This window comes from Neophocaena asiaeorientalis, unplaced genomic scaffold (genome assembly GCF_003031525.2).
Source record: "Neophocaena asiaeorientalis asiaeorientalis breed wild unplaced genomic scaffold, Neophocaena_asiaeorientalis_V1.1 scaffold9, whole genome shotgun sequence".
In the NCBI taxonomy this organism is placed as follows: Eukaryota; Metazoa; Chordata; class Mammalia; order Artiodactyla; family Phocoenidae; genus Neophocaena; species Neophocaena asiaeorientalis.
Genome location: NW_020171825.1, coordinates 2,033,234 through 2,053,267, shown reverse-complemented (window position 1 = coordinate 2,053,267; position 20,034 = coordinate 2,033,234). Strand labels below are relative to the sequence as shown.

Genomic DNA, 20,034 nt, shown 5'->3' with positions numbered 1-20,034 from the left:
TTACGAGCACATAAAATACAAACCTTCAGAGGCTGAGAGTCTTCCTCATCTGAATCTTTGAATTCAATGCAAATAGCAATATTTCTGGCCTGCAGCGATAGTTAAATAATAAAAAAATAAAAGAAAATAAAAAGCCAAAGTATGTAAATATCTATAAAAGAACACGAGAAGCCAAAACCTAAGAGAGCTGGGTATCAAAAATAAAACCTCAATCTTTGCACTCACCTTGGCAAAAGACTTTTGACTGTCATATTTCAAGGACTTAGGATAAACATAAAGGTGGTGGTTGTAGATGGTGTATGGCTGAGTGTGTTTTGGTATGCAGGGCACAAATTCCTCTACCTCAAACGTGATTGGCATTTTAGTACAGGTTTCAAATTGCTTCGTAGGAATGTATGATGAATTGACATAATCTAAAAAAATTAAAAACAAACAAATTGAAGTAAAAACCAAACAAAAACTTGTCTGTTTATTACATAGAACTTACACTTACTAGGAAAGTCTGAGGAAACACTATCAATTGTAATGTCTAGATTGCCCAAAATCACGGGGAGTTTAGCCATCTTCTCAGGTCTACAAACGAAAGAAGAGAAAAATCAAACAGGTTAGGTTAGCTCTGAATTCTAGAGCAGCACTTCCTAGAGAAATATAATGCAAGCCATAAAAGTAATTTTAAACTTTCTAATAGCTACATTTTAAAAAAGTAAAAGGAAACAGGTAAAAATTAGTTTTAAAAATATTTTATTTAACCCAACATTTAAACAATATTATCTCAATATGTAATGAGTATAAAATGAGTATAAAAAGTGCGTTCTAATTCTTCGAAACCAGGTGTGTATTTTACACTTGCAGCTCATCTCAGTAGGACCTGCTGCATTTCAAGTGCTCGATAGTCACACGTGGCTAGTGGCTACTGTGCTGGACACTACAAGTCCAGATAAGAATATTAGCAAAATGTTATAGCAGAAGTTTTCCTGAACCATTCCATCCTCAGCATACATTCTTGGCTCATGTAGATTCATGAAAATTCAGAAGCCATCTTAGGCTCCAATGTCTAGTGAAATGCCAGATACAAAGAAGGTACTCAGTGAAATGCCTGGTTTTTGTATTTGGTCTGACTCCATCCAATACAGGAATGTCCTCTGTGACGTTCCTGACCTGCCTCAGCCCTTCCTAGTGAAATGGAAATCTTCAACATAGCCGTTTCGATACCCAGACTGCTCTTCATCACAACATGGTAAAATTCACTTCTCTGAAGCTTCCACTCATCAAGGAGCCTAGTTATGTTTCTCTGTGTAACACTTTTAACCATCTATAACAGCTATCACACCTTCCTGAAGTCCTGGATTCTCAGCCCTTTTGCATCTCCCTCCAATGTCATTTCTCTCACATAAGAACATCCCCTTTACATCATGGCTCCCAGAACTGCATAGATAAGGCCCAGTGTGGTCTGCCCAGGTGGGGTAGAGCAGCTGTCCGGTTTTGAACAATATACCCTTCTACTGATGCAGCCAAAATTCTATTACTTTTAAACAGTCACGCCACCCTAGTGACGCACATTAAATTTACAAGCACCTAAACTCCCTAATTTTTTTTTCATATGCTTCACTATCGTGCTATATGTTTCCATCCTGTATTTATACAATTATGTTTTTAGAAGTCAGAACAGGATTTGATTTTTGTCTCGGTGAAATTTTATCTTTTTATGATCGAGTCGTTCCAGTTGATCAAAACCCTCCTAAATCCAGATTCTAACATCTAATGTATTAGATATGCCTAACAGCTTTATGTCATGAAGACATTCATCAGCACTTTACATTCTCATAAGAGTCATTGATGAAGATAATGCACAGAATATTGCAAGAAGCAGCTCCTTCTCAAACCTCTAGAGGCCCATCGCCAGACTGATACTAGCCACTCATCATCCCTCCTGGCTTCTGGTCACTCCAGCATTGAACAACTGTCCACTCTCTCACATGCGCTACACTTCTCTGACCCGTTGGTCATCTTAGAATATACACTTTGCATTCCTCTGCTGGACCAGCGTGGCAACCCAATTAAAAACAGAGAAGCAGAAACTTGGCTAGGATAACTTGTTCTACGTGACGTGACTTGTTCCTAGAACACAGAACACTGCTTCCTGGTTCTTCATCGGCCACCTGTTTAATAATGTCTTTGAGAACACTGGCAAGAAACAGCACAGCTCAGTGGCCAACAGATTCAGCATTTGGTTTTGTTCCCAGTTTTGAAAAGTTCCTAACTCCCGTTTTTAAGATTCCTCAGACATTATTGTTGTCTTAAGCAATCTCACATGTAATTTAAAATATATCGTGTGGTATTGTAGATCTGAACCAGGAGGTCCCTAACAGTTTCAAATTCTTGCTTTCATATGACTACAGCCTACATTGAGCATAGTCGTCTTTGCCCATTACCAGCTCCAACTTACACAATCACTTTCTCTCAGGGTTCCTCTCATTTCCACTTGTCTTTTGTTTACATCTGAGTTTAAATGAACAATTCCTTGAACTCCTGAGAGAGATAACTGTCAGGAAGGCAAGTCAACAGACATTCATCATTCTGCTTTCAGTTAAAAAGATTGCTGGCCAAAAGATGTCCAGGTACCGTCCAGCACTACCCCGATACTTTGTCCCTGTGCCACTGTGTGATTTGTTCACAAACACAATACCCTTTTCTTCTAGCAGGAAGACTGTGCCTTCGACAGTCATTCCCGGGAGCTGTCAATGGCTTCCCAAGCACTGTTAACTACCACAATGATACTCCACCAGAGCCTCCCTCACCTTTACCCAAAGCTCTTGGGGCATCATCCCTCAGACCAGGGGGCTTCTATGCAGGTATAAATTTTCTTGACGTATACTGCCTTGCTCCACCTCGTCATTTGAGCAACTTAACTCTGCAACATACCATAAAACTCTGTGTTGACAAAATCTTAGAGACACCTACAGAGTTGTATCTGCTTCCTTGAGTCAGAAATATTACGTGTGATGTAAATGATACTTTTAAATGTACAATAAGTACTCGAGAGTACTATATTTCACCCCTTCCTAGTTATTTCTACCTGTGGATAAATATACACCTTCTTCAAGATTTTTTTTTGGATTATCACTATGACATCATGCCCATATAAATTTGAGAGATTTGGATCTCTAAACAACAAATTTTAATTAAATTATCTTCATTCACTGGAACTCTTTCTACGATGTGTTACCTACTTCTGTGTCTAACTATACTTACTACTTATTCTGTTTCCTCCCTCTACTGAGAGCTTTTACTTCTAGTTGTTACTCTGTAGTGGCATTATTTCCATTCATTTCCAAGCAAGCACCGATCTGAGCTTAGTTCCATATCAGGTAGCACAGGGACTCTGTGGAAGCTGTTTCTACCAACTCAGTTTTTTAAAACATAATCTTAAACTTATTTCAAAACTTTATGATTTTTATTGAACTTGGCTTATTAGAGATCAAAACGTCACACACATCAAAAATTCTACTGCCTTTTATATGTGCATTTCCAAAGTGACGGGGGGGTTGTGGGCACAAACACGTGTTGCACAAAGAGAATTCTCTCAGATCTGAAATTAGTTTGGATTATTTTTAATGCTAAAAATTAGTACCTACATTCTATGTAAAACTTATAAAAGAATGCTTGAGCACGAAAACCCATCTTAAAACTTCACTGATTAAATAAATGTGTAATGGAGATGCATGTACGGAGCCTGGCATTTGGAAACGGCTTCTGTCTACATGTGAACTTAGGAGTGAGGCTCAAACTCCCTCTCTTGGGAAAAGGAAAGGTTTTCTTTTCCCACTGTCTATACATTCCTGCTGGTTCAACCACTCCCCCAGAGGAAAGGGCAATGGTATCACAAACTAGCAGTCGTCCCATGCCAAGAGGGTTGGTGTCCTTACCTTTGTGTTTCTGGAGCTTGGCCCTCCCTTCCCTACTTCCTATATTGACCCATTAAAGTGATCAATTGCTAATACAGACATGCTTGGGTGTGTTGCTGGTGTGAGTCTACTCTTCTAACTGCATTTTGTAAAAGGAAATATTCCCTAAAAGCTCTTCTGTCCCGTAAATATATATATATGATTGAAAGAAATTTGAGATATTTTTGTTTAAACAAAACCACTGAATTTATGTCTATGATAAATTTCAATAAGCATCTATCAAGTGTTTACGCTGTGCTACAATGTGCACTACACTAGGCACTGTGGACAGAAGACAAACAGGATCTGATTCCCGTCCTCAAGAAGCCAAAAATCCAGCAGATACTGTCAACTATTTAAGATATATGATGGCAACTACTTCCATAGCGTGTATACAAACGTCTACTGAAAAGTGGAAGGTCTAGATGTATTGAGAAGGAACAGGGGATGAGACCAGTGCTCACAGTGACAGGCATTCTCACTTATTCCCCCCACAGTTCTAGGAGGCAGGGCTATTATTATCCCCCCTGAAAAAGAAGAGGACGCGGGCTTCCCTGGTGGCGCAGTGGTTGACAGTCTGCCTGCCAATGCCGGGTACACGGGTTTGTGCCCTGGTCCGGGAAGATCCCACATGTCGCGGAGCGGCTGGGCCCGTGAGCCATGGCCGCTGAGCCTGTGCGTCCGGAGCCTGTGCTCCGCAATGGGAGAGGCCACAACAGTGGGAGGCCCGCGTACCGCAAAAAAAAGAAGAGGACAGTCAAGCACAGAGGCCAAGTGACCTGCCTGAGATCTCCCATCACGGAAGTGACTTACGGATTAGGCTGCAAACAATAATAATGTCAAACTTGGGTACACAGAATAGAGAGGTACAAATAAACACAAATATGTAAGCCTCATGCAGAAACCCTTATAGTATTATTACCTAAACTACTTAATATGGTAGCATTAAAAAAAGGTCTGCATTTTAAAGAAAATGTTCTATTTTTATACTTTGCCTTCGCAGAAATAAGACAAGACACAGCCATCAGCAAATCAAACAAACATAAAAAACCATCCCTCTTCTTGGATAGATACTTCCTGGAGCACATATGTTAGCAATACTATCTATCTGACAGAATTATTTTCTTACTAAATCGTGGAATGTCTCCTCTGATAATTACTACAAGGGAGAGGGGCAAAGTGGCTGATGAGCTTTGCCAGCTGTTTTCTAGACACTAGGGCAGCTTCAGAATATTTTTCTCATCCATTGTTAAATGACATTTTGAGACAATCATGGGAGCAGAAACCATAGCTTTGGATCCAAGCTGGTGCCCAAGCCACTGATATGAGATTATTCTTTGTTAAAAAAAAAAAAAGAAAACAAAGAGGAAGGAAAAAGAGCAACACTAAGGTTTTTTAAAAAATGAAAAAAGGAATCCTCCACTCCCCTAACTCAACCGTGAAAAAGAAACACTGGCACTTCTTTGGACGCTTACTGAAAAAGGACAGCAGCTTTCCTCATGCCACTGCATTTTCTGCTGCTGACAGCATTGGGTCTCTATTTTCGGGTTTCTGAGTCTCTCGCTGGCCATCTGGACCACACTCTTCCCAGCAAACCCTTCCTACTGAAGGCCTGTTGTGCAGGGAGAACCCACCCTGTGCTCAGGACCAGTGGAGGCTTTGCTCTTTGCTGCCTGGTCACAGGCTCTCTGCTCGGATCATGTTTTGATTGATGAATCTGTGAAGTTCCACCCTCCAGGTTCCACCCAGGAAGCCAGACCTTCAGCTGGGGCCACCCCCAAAGAGCAGCCACTGTGGCGGGAGCTTCAAGCTAACCAGCCTAGGGAGTGACTTCTGAGACAGGGCTCCCAACCCCCATCACACATAAAAAACTTCACTATCTGTTTTGTTGGAATATATGGGTAAATGTTAGTTAAAAAAAAAAAAAGGTTCATCTAAAATCATAGAAAGCTACAAAGTGGAAAGTGAAAAATCACCCATAAACCCATCCCTCAGAGATAACCATGACTACCATTTGGTGTATAACCCAAATGACTATTTTTATGTCCTTCTATCTTTCCATCTAGCTAGCTGTTCGCCTATCCATTTCTTCATTTATATACAAAAAAGAAATATATGAAATATTTTCTTTACAAAAATGATGTCACATAGATACACTTTCTCCTCCTTACCAATACAGTGAGTTCACCTTCCTAAGTGAGTACACAGAGACCTACATCATGATTGCTGAGAATCGCATGGCAGGCTAGTGAGAGAAAACTGTAATCTATTTAAACTAAAGGTGACTAGAGTTTTTTTTTTAAAAATCAACTTTTTTTATTCTATAAGCAAGGCTGAAAATTTCCTGAAAATCAAATAAAAACTTAACAGTACTCTATGACAACACAGTATGTATAACAATACACTACCCATTACCAATAAGTAAAGGTTTTTGAAAGATGTTAATTATGACTCTATTTAGAATTCTGAAAAAACACAAGAGAGAGAAGAAAAAGGTGAAAATGAAGTTAAAGAAAGCTAGACAGCCATTCTGAATTCTAGGTAAACTTATATAGTTACTTTGAAATGCATTTTTTTCAAGTAAAAAAATCAGACTGAAAGGCACCTAAGGTATAGAATAGTTACTGGCTGGCTCTTGGCTCTTCTTCTCATTTCATTATCTTTTAATACCCTCAGCTCTGTCTCCTTCCCAGAATTTTCCCAGAGAAATTGTAAAACCCACGTCCCTAGCAACGGAAATCCGCGTCATGGGTTCAGCAGTGAACTTCTTACAGTGGAGCACCAGAACAGCCCAGTGGTTAAGGGCCCAGGTCCTCAGCCCCCTGACTGCCACCAGCTGTACAGTGCTGGACACCTCACTCAGCCTCTCTCTGCCCTATTGCCATGGGTTGAATTGTGTTCCCTGAAAAGATGGTGAAGTCCTAGCCCCCAGTACCTATGAATGTGACCTTATTTAGAAACAGGATCTTCACAGATGTAATCAAGTTAAGATGAAGTCATTAGGGTTGGCCCTAATCCAATATGATGTGTTCCTATAAGAAGAAGGAAATTTATAGACAGAGACACACAGGAAGACAGCCGTGTGAAGACGGGAGGCAGAGATTGAAGTTATGCTGCCAAAAGCCCAAGAATGCCTGAGGCTCCCAGATGATGAAAGACACAAGGACAGATCCTCCCCTAGAGATCTCAGAGGGTGCGTGGCCCTGCCAACACCATGACTTCAGGCTTCTAGCCTCTAGAATTCTGTTCTTTTAAGCCACCCAATATGTGGTGCATTGTTAGAGCAGCTCTAGGGAACAAATATCCTCACTAATATAGGTAAAGCACTTAGAACAATGCTTGTGAACTGTTAAGTACTATATGAGTTACTGCCCTTGCCCCCATCACCCATTCAGTTAATGGTACCATGAATCACTCCATCGTGCAAGTCAGAAAACTGGGAGTTATTTACCTGAGACTACCACCCATTTCTCTCTCCTTCCACCCTAACACCCAATCAGGAAGCCAAGACCCAGTAACTGCACCTGTCTAACGTGACGTGAACTAGTCCTATTTCCTACTCTTCCTATGTCCACTTGCGATGGCTTTGCTGAGTCCTTGCCCACCTCTTGCCAAAGGTTCCTCAATTGTCTCTTTCCTCCCTGGGCTCATCTCTACCCAACAAACCCTTCACAGCACCACCAATAACATTCTTTATACAATTCAAATTAACCAGGTAACTCTTACGACTTTAAACCCCTTCTTCCTGCTCAAGGACTTGAGGAAAAGTTCCACGCTCATCCAACACGCCCTGGTGTATGAGCGGAGCAACTGAAAAGACTGCTCCTGCTTTCTCCCTTTCCACTGAACAACTTCTGTTTTTCAGGTGTGGAAATAAGTAAGGCCTTGAGACTCACTTCCGAAAGTCTGCAAGTAACTTGAGCATGTCTTCATTGGATAGCTTATTGCTGTCTTGCTTGTAGAGAGCAGAAAACCTGGCATTTTTGTCAAGGTTTCCAGATGCATCCTTAAACAACGTCCTGAAATAGCAAAACAACATGTCTAAGCTGTTTGCAAATGACCAAAATAAATCCATAATTTGACTCCGGTTTCTACGTGAAGACTAATTATTATTCCACTGGCTATAGCCCGCAGAAATCTCATTATCTGAAGACATGGAATATATTTATGAGGATGAACACAACTAACTCAATTTACATAGAAAACATTTCCAGCAAATGGCTTGTGCTTAGGAAATAACATACACAGCCAAATGCTTAAGAAATAGAGACCACAAATAAAGAGGATCTGCAGGCCTCACTGGGCTGCCACCCACTCCCAGCTGGAGGCATGTGGCTGGAACCTGGAATCCCAGCTCTGCAACAAACACTCCTGTCCATCCTGCCAGTGCCAACATTGCTACCCTCCAGCTAGCATCTCTCCTCTCTGTGTCTCTAATAAATGATTTTTCAGATATGGAGCTTACTTATTTTTCAGTTTTACATATTTAAATCCTCTTTGTCTCTGGACAAAAGAACAGAATAGGTCAGTCTGTCTGTCTGTCTACTATCTATCTCCATATATCTGTATCCATATAAAAGGAATAAAAGATGTTCTCCTTACCTTGCTGCCCAAGCAAATGGCATTCTGTACTGCCCTAGTCTTTGGCATGCCTGCTTGGCATTCTTCAGCACCTTCTGAGCGACCTTGAAGACATCAGAATAAAACCATGAGTTACTGTATCCCACAGACTAAACAACCTCTTACGGTAGTATCAGATGCATGGACAAGCACACCTTACTGCAGTGAATGTGGCTGGATGTACACTCAGTGCAGAGTATTCTGCTTCTCACATTCCCTAGCAGTGATTTTCAAAGAATATCAAATGAAAATTGTTTCCAAAATGTATGTCTTTTCTTCGGTCTTCACAGGCAACAAGCATGCCATTTCATAGGCCTTTCTATTTCTTCATGACTAAGGGCTATATATTATGAGTCCACTGAGTTACTAATAATTACTAATACTTGGTATTCATGCCCAAATATATCACATTACTAGAGTTTAAATGAGAATACTAATGAAAATACTAAGCTTTCATAACTCCTAATGCGTACTGACTTATGCAGACTCCCCAGATTTGGGGGATATATATTCATTATTAAGACATTACAGGTATTGACTTAAGTTAGGCCAGTGTTTTCAATCACTATGTTCTTGTTTTCTAGGTATAAGTTACCATTACTTTCACTTCTAATGACTAATTTTGGTTTGTTGCGGGTGGCTGGATTAACTCTATAGTGCACAGGGAAGCAGATTTGCTTTTGGCCTACGTATGCATGGCAGGTCTATTCATCAACTATACCCCTATTGCTAAAGCAGATGACACCCAATTTCCCCAAATTTGCTTCTTCTGGAATACTGCATTGCTAGCACTACAAAGTGTGACTGATTCAGAGTCAGAGCGGGGGGCTGAAGGGTCTTTTACATTACTTAAGTACATCGGAGTCAAACCAATTTTGGGAAATGTGACCTAGTGCCTGTGAACTAAAGTATGCTCTGCAGAGCCCCACTGGGAGCCTGTCAGGAATGCAGAGTCTTGGGCCCCACCCCAGACCTCCTGGGTCAGAACCTGCATTCTGACCAGACCGCCAGTGATCTGTGTGCGCCAGGTTTGAGAAGCGCTCATCTAGAAGACTCAGAAGGACAACAATAGAGCTCTCTGTCTCCGAGTAAATCTGAAACCAGCTGTGTGAGTCTAGAGCACTAAACCTCTCTGGGCTCTACTTTCCCACCCAAAAAATGAAGAGCTTGGGCTAGACTTGCTATTTTCCGTTCCAGTTACTAAACATGATGATTCTACCATAACCGTGGGGGGGAACTGCTGCCTTCATGAATGACTTGGAAAACACTTCTCGATTCAAACAGGTGTCGGGAGCTCATCCAGCCCCTCCCTTTCTTCTTCAAGTGGGGCATGTCCATGCGGGGACTCGGGGATCATAGAGTAAATGGTCTGCCTTCCTGGGGTGGCCATTTTTACTTACACGTTTTCAGGTAGAAATGATTATTTTTAGGTTCTAACAGTAATGACTATGTTGTGGAGTAAAATGCAATATTTGCGTAAAATTTAAAGCCAAAACAGGCCTCAAATAAGTTTCACTCTCACCTGTAGTGAACGAGGACTGAACTCTCAGACTTACTGAGGGTATAAATGGAACACAATATATATAAAAGTCAGAGTGAAAAACTCAATTTTGCCCTTTGGGTTTCCCCCCGCTTTTCTTTCTTTTTTAGAAAATCTATTCGTGGTGGACACCTACAGAGACTACTCCTAAAAATTTCCTCCAAAACAGTAATCTCCTCCAAATGATGTTCTAGACCATCTTGGAAAACATGAAGAGACATTTTGATATACAGAAAAAATCATCCCTCAGCAAAATCTCTACCGAAGCTCCTATTTTTATACGAGATGGTTGAGTCTTAATCTCTGCTTTAATTTACTGCATTGGAGGTGTGAATGCATGGCTGAGCCTTACATTCCATAAGTAATGAAGCAGGAGCAAATTCAACAGATGCTCAATGGACACTGGGAAGTGTGGCATCTAGCCTGGGGGAATATGTGATTTTCACACCAGCGTGAGCTGCCAAATTTCAAACCATGCACGTGGCAGACAGAAGTAGCAAAGCTGGCGCATACCAAGCCTGGAAATGTGTTGCATACATGGCGGGGGAGTAGATTTTATCTTGGGCATTCATTGATTATTAATCAAACCATCAAAGAACTAAAAGAGCTTCTCATCCAAGGTTTTACAGACTTGATTTTAAAAATAAAACTGTTTCTCTCCAGAGACCAAATTTTACTCTGCTTTTATCAGCCAGAAAGGCATATGTTTGAAGCCACGCGCCTGGGTAAATGGGCTTCTCCTTGACTGGAGCTGTAATAATTGATAATGACATCCTGCTGTATGCGTCAGTGATTTAGTACCCATAGCACTGTCTCGTATGTAGGTGTGTGTGGGGGGGGTAGCAACATCATCTTTCAACTACAGATGAAACACCTGGGGCCCAGAGAGGTGACATGATGTATCCAGGCTAGTTAGGAGCTCAGCACCCAGGTCTCTGACTCCTGGAACCTGTTCTTTAAAAACCGTCCTGCATCTTGGTGGACACACCTGTGATGTACAGTGGCCAAAGAGAGGAAGACAGGAAGCTCTGAGTCACTCAGAAAACCCCAGTTAGAGCCTCTGGGGTGTCCCCTCCTACTGCTGACCAGTCCTTGTCAAGTATCAGGGTCTCAGATGACCACTAATACAAAATTCTTTTTAAATAAGTAAAAGTACTGTGAAACTGGCACAGGACAGCACTCAACAGCTGACTGGAACCAGGTAGCTCAATGTGCTAGAAAGTGACAGTCAAGTGCCAGTTGGCAACTCTAGCTGTGGGACACTGAGCAGGTAACTAAACCTTCATAAACCTCAGCTTTGGGGAGTGTGAAAGGTATTCTTGGCCTAGATGACTTCTAATATTCAATAACTCTACTGTATGTCCACACTTAGGCACTCCCCAGGTAATGAACAAACACCAAAGTAATAAAAACACACCAAACATACATCTTGTACGTTTCCTTTCCCTCTTCCACCTAATGTCACAACACCTCTGCCACCGTAGCCCCGCCCCACCTGACAAAACACAAGTGCGCCTGATCTACTGATACTACCGGCCAGATCATCCGAGCCAGGTCAGCTCCTAGTCTCCAGTCTCACATTTAAGTGTAAATGGACCCAAATTTATAATTCCAGGACCTTGGAGACATGCCAACAAGTGGAATAAACTCTATTTAAATACAATATACGTACTTTTTAATGATAGAAAGTTTACTACTAAGCTGGAAATTCCTTTGCCAATTATTTCAGGATGTCAGGATAGTCAAGCCAAATGAAGTATTTTATTTACACATGGAACTACTTTTCACTGAAAATTGGACACATAAGGTTAACTATAAGACAATCTATGAGACTAGTCTACATCTTTTAGAATATAAATATGGCTTAACTGTGATTTCTTTAAGCATTTCTCTATATTTTTTTTCTGATTGCTGCTAATCATCACAAAGCATGCAAGTCATCCATACCTTAGAAGAGTCTGAACTTTTCATGTATGGCTCAGCACCATGTGTGATGCTCCCCTGAAGCACTTTTTCAATTCTAGCCACAAGAAATATATCAGGATGAGGGCACGTGACTGAAAATATTCCCTAGGGAACAAAAGATTTTCTTCCATGAGTAGAATTTACAGCCACATTAAACAAATCCCATAAACATTAAAGATTCTCAAGCAGCCAAGAGCACTGATACAGTACAGCTATTCAGAAGCACCCAGGGCCAAACTGGTTAACTCATCAACAGTTCATCATCTGATCAGAAAGCCTATTTGGTGGAGGAGGCAACTAGCAGAAAGTTTAGAAAAAAGAGATCAAAAACGACTTCTTCTCTTTCAGCTTGCTTTTACTGTCTAATTATATATGCTGTCAATATAATTAACCGTCTCATTTACCCCAGTTGTGCATTACAAAGTTTCATTACGTATTTACATAGCACGTGCAAGAGAAGCCTTATTGGCATGACCGCTGGGCTCACGCTGCCCCCACCTGCTTCGGATACTGCATGGCGGCTTCGTGAAGGATGTCCTGCAGGGCAGGCGAGCTCTGCCTACCGCCATTCATCAGAGACGGGGATGTGGTGGCCAGCATCTGCCTCACTGAGAAGTGGTTCAGGTCCACGTGGAAATCGGCAGAAATCTTTCGGTTGTATTTTATGTCAAACAGGGATAGAGTAACAAAGAAAGGCTCGACCTGAACAAAACAAAACAATGCAGACCATCACTATGGCTCAAACTGTCAGGAAAAAAGAACACTGCTATCAGAGAATAAATGACTAGACCTACGTATTGTTGCTATAAATTACTGCTAAAGAGCAACAGCCTCCATACCTGTCCTGTATCACAAACATCCTGTCCTGGCAGCCGAAACAACCCTCGGCACCCTGATCTAACACCACACCTCTCTGATACCAGGAACTAGGTCTGAATGTCCCAGCTGCATTGCAACAGGCACATCTGAAACCTCTGAATAGGCTTTTTAATCTTTATTTTTTAAAAGGAAAATTACATTTGTAGTGGGTCCTTCTTCATTTTCAGCAACACAGCATTGCAAATTGAAAGATAAATCATTGCACTTGACAAGAATTCTTTTTCCAAACTTTTCTTCAAATGGCTTCACTTCTGGCTCAGCTGATGAGAAGTCAAGCTTCTTTAAAAGAAAATGCAAATATATAAATGTATTATGCTCTCACTAAAAAAAAAAAAAGAAAAATCCCATAATAAATGTATCCTAAGGAAATTGCTTAAAATATGGAAATGCTATATACCTTAATTAACTCACAACAGTGTTACTATTTTATACATTTATATAGTATATAATAATGGTCAAATAAATGATGCTGTATCTACTCAATGGATCATTATGCAGAGCTTAAAAATTATTGTTATGAACAACTCAAGTGTCCATCAACAGAAAAATCTATAAGCAAAATGTGGTGTATACAGACAATGGAATATTACGCAGTCATAAAAAGTGGAGTTCTGACACAAGTTATAACAGGGACAGACCCTGAAAACGTTATGCTAAGTGGAACAAGCCAGACACAAAAAGGCAAATATTGTATGCTTCCACATATATGAACTTCTTAAATAGGCAAATTCATAGAGACAGAAAGTAGAATGGAGGTTACTAGGGGTGAGGGGAAGGAGGCATGGTGGGCTGTTGTTTAATGGGTACAGAGTTTCTGTTTGAGAGGATGAAAAAGTTCTGGAAATGGATAGTGGTGATAGTTTTACAGTAATGTGAATCTACCTAATGCCGGTGAATAGTACACTTAAAAATGGTAAATTTTATATTATGCATATTTCACCACAATAAACAAAAAATCATCAAAAAGCAAATTATATATATGTGTGTGTATATATACGGTTACGAAGTCTGTGAAGAGATATAGAAAAATACTTATGTTTAAAGATAAATGGTTAAAAGAAGTTCTATAAAAAGACCACAAATGAAGAAGAGGAAAATATGGGAGGAAACACAGCAGAACAGTTGGCCCCTCAAAGCAGCCCTATCTGTAGGCAACCCTGGAGGCCCTCCCAAGCCGTGTTTTGGATTTTTTGGGGACACAGATGTGGACCACACGTACTGCAAGGCTTGTATTTGGAACTGAGCCTGGGCTAGTCAGAAAATATCACAGTCTACTGGGCATCTGTAGCGATGCTTGTTATTTTCTGATGGTGATTTTGGGGGGTAAATTATATATGTTCTTCGTGGACTTGAGAGTGTCTTTGGATAAATCAATTTTCAACAATCTATTAAATATCAAATATTCACAATGGTTGTGCTATGGTAATGAGATTACAGGTTGTCTTTATATTTTCCTCTTTCTCCTGAATTTTCTATATTGTTATACTGCTTGTTATCCAAAGTATATAAATAAGCAAACAAACAAACAAATAATCTAACAAAGGTTTTCTTTCCTTAACTATTTTAAATATTAAAATCATTCTTACCTGAGCATCTGGGTCCAAGTAAAAAAGTTTAACTCTGCTTTCACTTTTCAGTTTGATTTCTGCTTCTCTGGTACTCTGATAACAAGATAAACAGAAAACAAAAATTACATTGAAAAAACCCTTTTCTTACAGAGATGTCTAAATATGTTTGAAAGCTACCCCATCCTGAAGAGCCAGACTGCCAGACAGCTCTGCCCTCATCTTGGAGGGTCACCTGCATGTCAATGAACAAGGATAGGCTATCCAGTATGTAGCACACAATGTAAGTGCTATGGGGTAAAAAGAGAAGACTTGATCCCTGCCCGTATGAAGCTGATAATCAACTGCAGCCAAAACCAATGCAAAGAAAGCAAAAGAGAACAATTAAGCATTAATGTCAAGGAAAAGCTTCATAAAGTCACGGAATAGGGGACAAGCCTTGAATGAAGGGGTAGAATTTAGATAGCAAAAAGGAGGAAAGCATGAGCATTTCAGACCAAATGAAAAGGATGCACAGAAAGGACAGATACTGAGAGAGGAAATGAGCCCAAAGGGTAGAAAGGACTTAGGGTCCAGCCTGAGACTGAGGGTACAAGCAAAGGAAGAGGAAGGCATATGTTTTGGATGGTGGAATAAAGAAAACTGTGGCATATCTTGAAGGACAGCCATAGGTGTCGGGAGCAAGCAAGGGGAGAATTGCTGATTCACTGAATAAATATTTATGAGCACATATTTTGTCAAGCTAGGGACACAAACATGAATGAAATGCAGTTCCTATCCCCAAGGAACACCATCTGGGAAGACAGAAAATAAACAGCAATATGAATGGCAAAAGAAATCGTACGTACAGTGAGCTAACCTGCACTAGGGGTGGCCGCCAGGAAAGAGCTCCCAGAGGAAGGCCCATCTTGAAGGACAAGGACATTTGGCCAGAAAAGGAGAGAAGGGCATTCTAAGAGGAGGTACTACAGGTATAAAGGTACGAGTCACACCTGAGCAATGATCAAGTCATTCATTACAACTGAATGGTAGTACATGATGGAAAAAGTAGAGAAATGAGTCAGATTTGTATGGTAAGGTCTGGGGATTTCACTCAGAATCCAAAAAATCCTGCAATATAGATCCACCCCTCGGTTAGGACTGAAGGTCCCTAGGAGGTCCACATGGTCTCTCCTGAGTTATCACAACAGGATCCCAGTCTCACAGCAAGGCCCATAACAAATCCCACCTTCCTAGCTTGGCTGGCCTGCTGACTGGACAATCCACTAATTTGGGAGGAAGAGCAGGTTTGTGGAGAAGATGGTAGAGTCTGGAGATGCCTGCAGGATTTCTAAGCGGAAACATCCAGTAGACAACCAGAGAGATGGGACGTGAGCACAGGGTGGGGAGGAAGGCTGGAGTTACAGACCAGGAGAACATCAGCATAGAGGTGAGGATGCAAGTCTTGGGGGTGGGTGAGAGTCCCTGGGGGAAAGTGTGAAAGCAAGTCTGTGGACAGAAATCCAGGGGCCCCAACACTGAAGGGATGGACAGAAGAAGAGAAGTCATTCAGGGAAAGAGACATGGTGGCAGAGATGGGGGCTGGAGAAGTGGGACATGGGAACAGGGAGAAGAGGGAGCTTCTTAGACATTCACAAGATAGAAGTCATCTCCAGCCACGTTATGCCACACCTGATGCCTCTAAATCTATATCCTGTTCTTCCTGGCAGTCACAGTTCTTAATAGAATGTCCTCTCTCATCTGCTCCTTTGCCCAAAGACCATGAGTCACACCTCAGCACATAATGGGTGGTGACAGCAACAGGGGAGAGGGCGTCTTGTCCTCTCTGCTGGTGGCTTAAAGAGGTCTACTATTACATTTCTAATCACGGCCAATGAGAAATTAAGCATCTTAATTTTCTCTGCCATGTAGTTGTTGTAACAGGTTCTTAGCAATGACCCAAACTCTACCCTGACCATATCTGACAAACTATCTACATCTAGCAGAATGAAATGACCACCAGAATGCCAGCTAAGAAACTGGGTTCTAGTTCTAGTTCAGTTGTTAACTGGCTGCATGAACTTGAGCAAGCCACTTAGCTTCCTTGGACTCTATTTTCATTTCTGAGTAAAAGTGTTCAACAAGATGATGGCTCGAGTCTTCTTCTACAACAAAGTTTATCTTGATGCTCTCTCTGCAGCTTTAAGGCTTCTGGAGGCTCAGGGGCATTCCTACAAATCATCTGCTCATGCTTACAGAGGAAAGGGTATGCCTGTGGCTGGGGACGGGGGTGTGTAGGACAATGTTTTAAATCCATCTTGCCCATCCCCTTATCCTAATTTTTCAAACCAAAAGGGCCAGAACACGTGCATGTAGAATACACTTAAATGAACCCAAAGAATTTGCTTTACTTTGTATACAACCCATGGCGTTTCCCAACAAAAACATCAGTACTAGGTGCTGCGAGCCACCACCAACAGTAATACATTCTCCTGAATTTTTGCTTGAGTCCTTCAACAAGAGCAAACGCTATGATCTTAGACACTGGAGCACAGCAATGGGTTCTTAATGTAGATGGCATTTTCTCATGTCTTTCTGAAAGATTCTTGTTGACTCAAGTGGAGTAGGAGATGAGAAATGAATAAAGCAAGAAAGACTGCTAAGAGTTCTATATAATTAGAAGGCAAACAGAGATGCAGACACATTAACAGAAAAAAAAAAAAAAATCAACAACTAGCCAAAACGGACTCAAAGTATCCTGATGTTGCCATTAATATCCAAGGGATATATTCTTCACTAGAAAAACCACTTAATGGGGAAGAAGGGACAACGTTAGATGTAAAAATAACGTGAAAGCTTATAATCCACCTTGCACACACTGACAGCTCTTCTATGAGACAGATGAAAAGCAGGCTCAGCTTCTTAAAGCTCCTCCCATCCTTCCCAAGGCCCAGAGTGCTTTAAACAGATGGGACGCCTGATAAACAGTGTTTAAAAGAATTACCAAGTAAAACCTAGGCAGTAAGAAAATGTGGCTCGGGAAGGGCAGGGCTTTCCCCCAGAGCCAGGGAATAATAAATACTTGAAAGCATCATAATGATAAAAGCAAATATTTGTTGATAATAGCCAACATCTCTATGCTAGATGTTATCCTAAGTGCACATTTAAATTTGGTACAAACTTAGGAGGCAAGTCTTATTATTATCCTTGTTTAAGAGAAAAACACTGGGGCTCGAGGGGTAAATACTTTGCCCCAAATTCACAACCCTAAGCAGAAACCTGGCTTCTAACTGAGGCTGTCTGGCTTCAGAGCCCACATTCTTTAACTATTAGACCAGAAAAAAATAGGTAAAGAATACGAAAAAAAAAAAAAAAAGAATACGAACAGGCAAGTCAGAGAGCAGGAAAACCAAATGGCAAATAAATATACAAAAATATGAAAAATACCACTACTAAAACAGTGGGATACAAATTAAAGCAGTGAAACATCATTTTTCACTCCTCTGGTGAGTATGCAGAGAAATGGGAATATGAATTGTTACAACCTTTTGGGAAAGTAACCTGGCAATATTTAAAGCACTAAAAGCACAATAAACTGTGACCCAGAAATCCCACCTTGGGGAATTCCTCATACAGAAATAAGAGCATGAGTATTTCAGCTTATAAATACGTCATGATGTTTACTGTTTGTATAGGCTAAAGACTGAAATTATCTAGATGCTCATGAATAGGGAGATGGCTGAATAAAGTGTTCAGTATCCATGTTTGGAATATTATGCAGCTATGAAAATGAGTGAACTAGATCCTCTATGGCCCCAGGGGAACATCTATGAAAAATTTTTAAGTAATAGAACAAGTTTCAGAGCAATATATATATCATGAGCATATTTTAAAAAATAACTAAAAACACTGCATATGTGTAAATGTTTCCATGAGCAATTGGTTCGGTAAAGAAACAATTATAACAGGTTAATAACATCAGTGCTCTCAGGATGGAGGTTGAAGGGAAAACATGAACTTTTCTTTATACAACTTTGAATATTTTTACTTATAATAGCAAGTACATTTATTTTCACTTAAATTTTAGTAAAGACAATAAAATAAATTCCTGTAATAAGTACTTTCACAGTCTAAGAGCCCACAAAACATAGCTGTAAAAAAATATCCCACAGGGCTTCCCTGGTGGCACAGTGGTTGAGAGTTCACCTGCCGATGCAGGGGACGCGGGTTCGTGCCCCGGTCTGGGAAGATCCCACATGTCGTGGAGCGGCTGGGCCCACGAGCCATGGCTGCTGAGCCTGTGCGTCCGGAGCCTGTGCTCCGCGACGGGAGAGGCCACAACAGTGAGAGGCCCACGTACCGCAAAAAAAAAAAAAAAAAAAATCCCACAGACTATGCCATCCAGCACTTCTCAAAGTGACAGAGACCAGCTCTGCTCTTAAAATAACCTGTGGTCAGTCCATACCGTAGATGCAGGAAGAACCCAACTTGTTCTTCCCCAAACCCTGTTGCTGGTCCTACCCACTGCTCGTCTAATAATTCAGTATAGAGGAAAATGGAGAGAGAAAAGTGACAATGACAGAGCCATTCTCTATAAAAACGGACACTTCTCAGACACTACAGAAGAGAATGATTTGTCTAAAACAAAGGCTATTCCCCCCACTCCTGTATTCTCTAAGTTTAATCACTAATGATACACCCTGACAATGTTTTCTTCCTTGTATTAAGAGGCAGTTATGAACCAAACATTCAAGAGTTTCCAGAAGAACTACCATAAAGTTTAGGCATACCCTGTGTCTTAAGTTTATCTCTGAGCAGGGAAAACAATCGAAGGCCAGAGCATCATATTTTGAGGATGGCTCATCAGGAAAATACTGTGTTGACTGTTGGCTCATTTAAACAGAATGGGTTGCAAACAGGAAGACTTAGCAAAATCCTTTGAAGCCAGAATACATACTTTTAACTTAAAGAGCTGTCATGAATTGTTTCCACTACTTCCATGATATCTAACTCCCAGGGACCATCATCTCATCCTCTGTGTCACAAAGCTATAATAAAGCATTCTAGATAAGGAAGCCCAAGAAATGGAGCGCCAGATGACCTCACAAACACAACCCTAGCTGGTTCCTTTGTATCATAACACAATGACATAATTTTCTGGATTAGGATACAGAGAAGGAAGCATTTATTACAGATGTGGTTTAAAATCTCAGAGAAGGTGTCTGTGAAACTGTTTGGGTTCTGACGAGTACTGCCGAACTTGGCCTCCTGATGCTCACTCAACCTCAATGAGACCATAAAGTCTGAGACACCAGACTCTAGCCTGTGTTCAACTGTGGAAGATTTACCAAGAAAGGTAAATTCATTCACTATAAAGAAGTTACAAGGTAACAGAATGGGAGCAATTTTGGTTCAACAGGAACCACATGGGGAGGCCAAATTAAGAGTGAGCAGCTGTTTTTTGAGTACACAAAGAGCTCAAAAATAGAAAAGCTATGGAGGAAAATATAAGGTGGGAGCATGAGGGTTTTCTTCATACTAC

The 20,034-nt window shown here is 40.9% G+C and overlaps 1 protein-coding gene across 9 annotated transcripts in view; it reads right to left on the bottom strand.

Annotated features, from left to right (window-relative positions):
* The window catches only part of DOCK9 (dedicator of cytokinesis 9), a 175,062-nt gene that overhangs the window by 94,910 nt on the left and 60,118 nt on the right, over positions 1–20,034 (bottom strand). For all 9 annotated transcript variants that reach the window (XM_024739809.1, XM_024739792.1, XM_024739820.1 and 6 more), the window contains exons 10-18: positions 14,535–14,609; positions 13,087–13,227; positions 12,568–12,771; positions 12,052–12,174; positions 8,547–8,629; positions 7,841–7,963; positions 494–573; positions 226–413; positions 24–89 (exon numbers count right to left, since the gene is read on the bottom strand). In XM_024739809.1, coding sequence (XP_024595577.1) covers positions 24–89; positions 226–413; positions 494–573; positions 7,841–7,963; positions 8,547–8,629; positions 12,052–12,174; positions 12,568–12,771; positions 13,087–13,227; positions 14,535–14,609 — 1,083 coding nt within the window. The remainder of the gene's footprint in view (positions 1–23; positions 90–225; positions 414–493; positions 574–7,840; positions 7,964–8,546; positions 8,630–12,051; positions 12,175–12,567; positions 12,772–13,086; positions 13,228–14,534; positions 14,610–20,034) is intronic.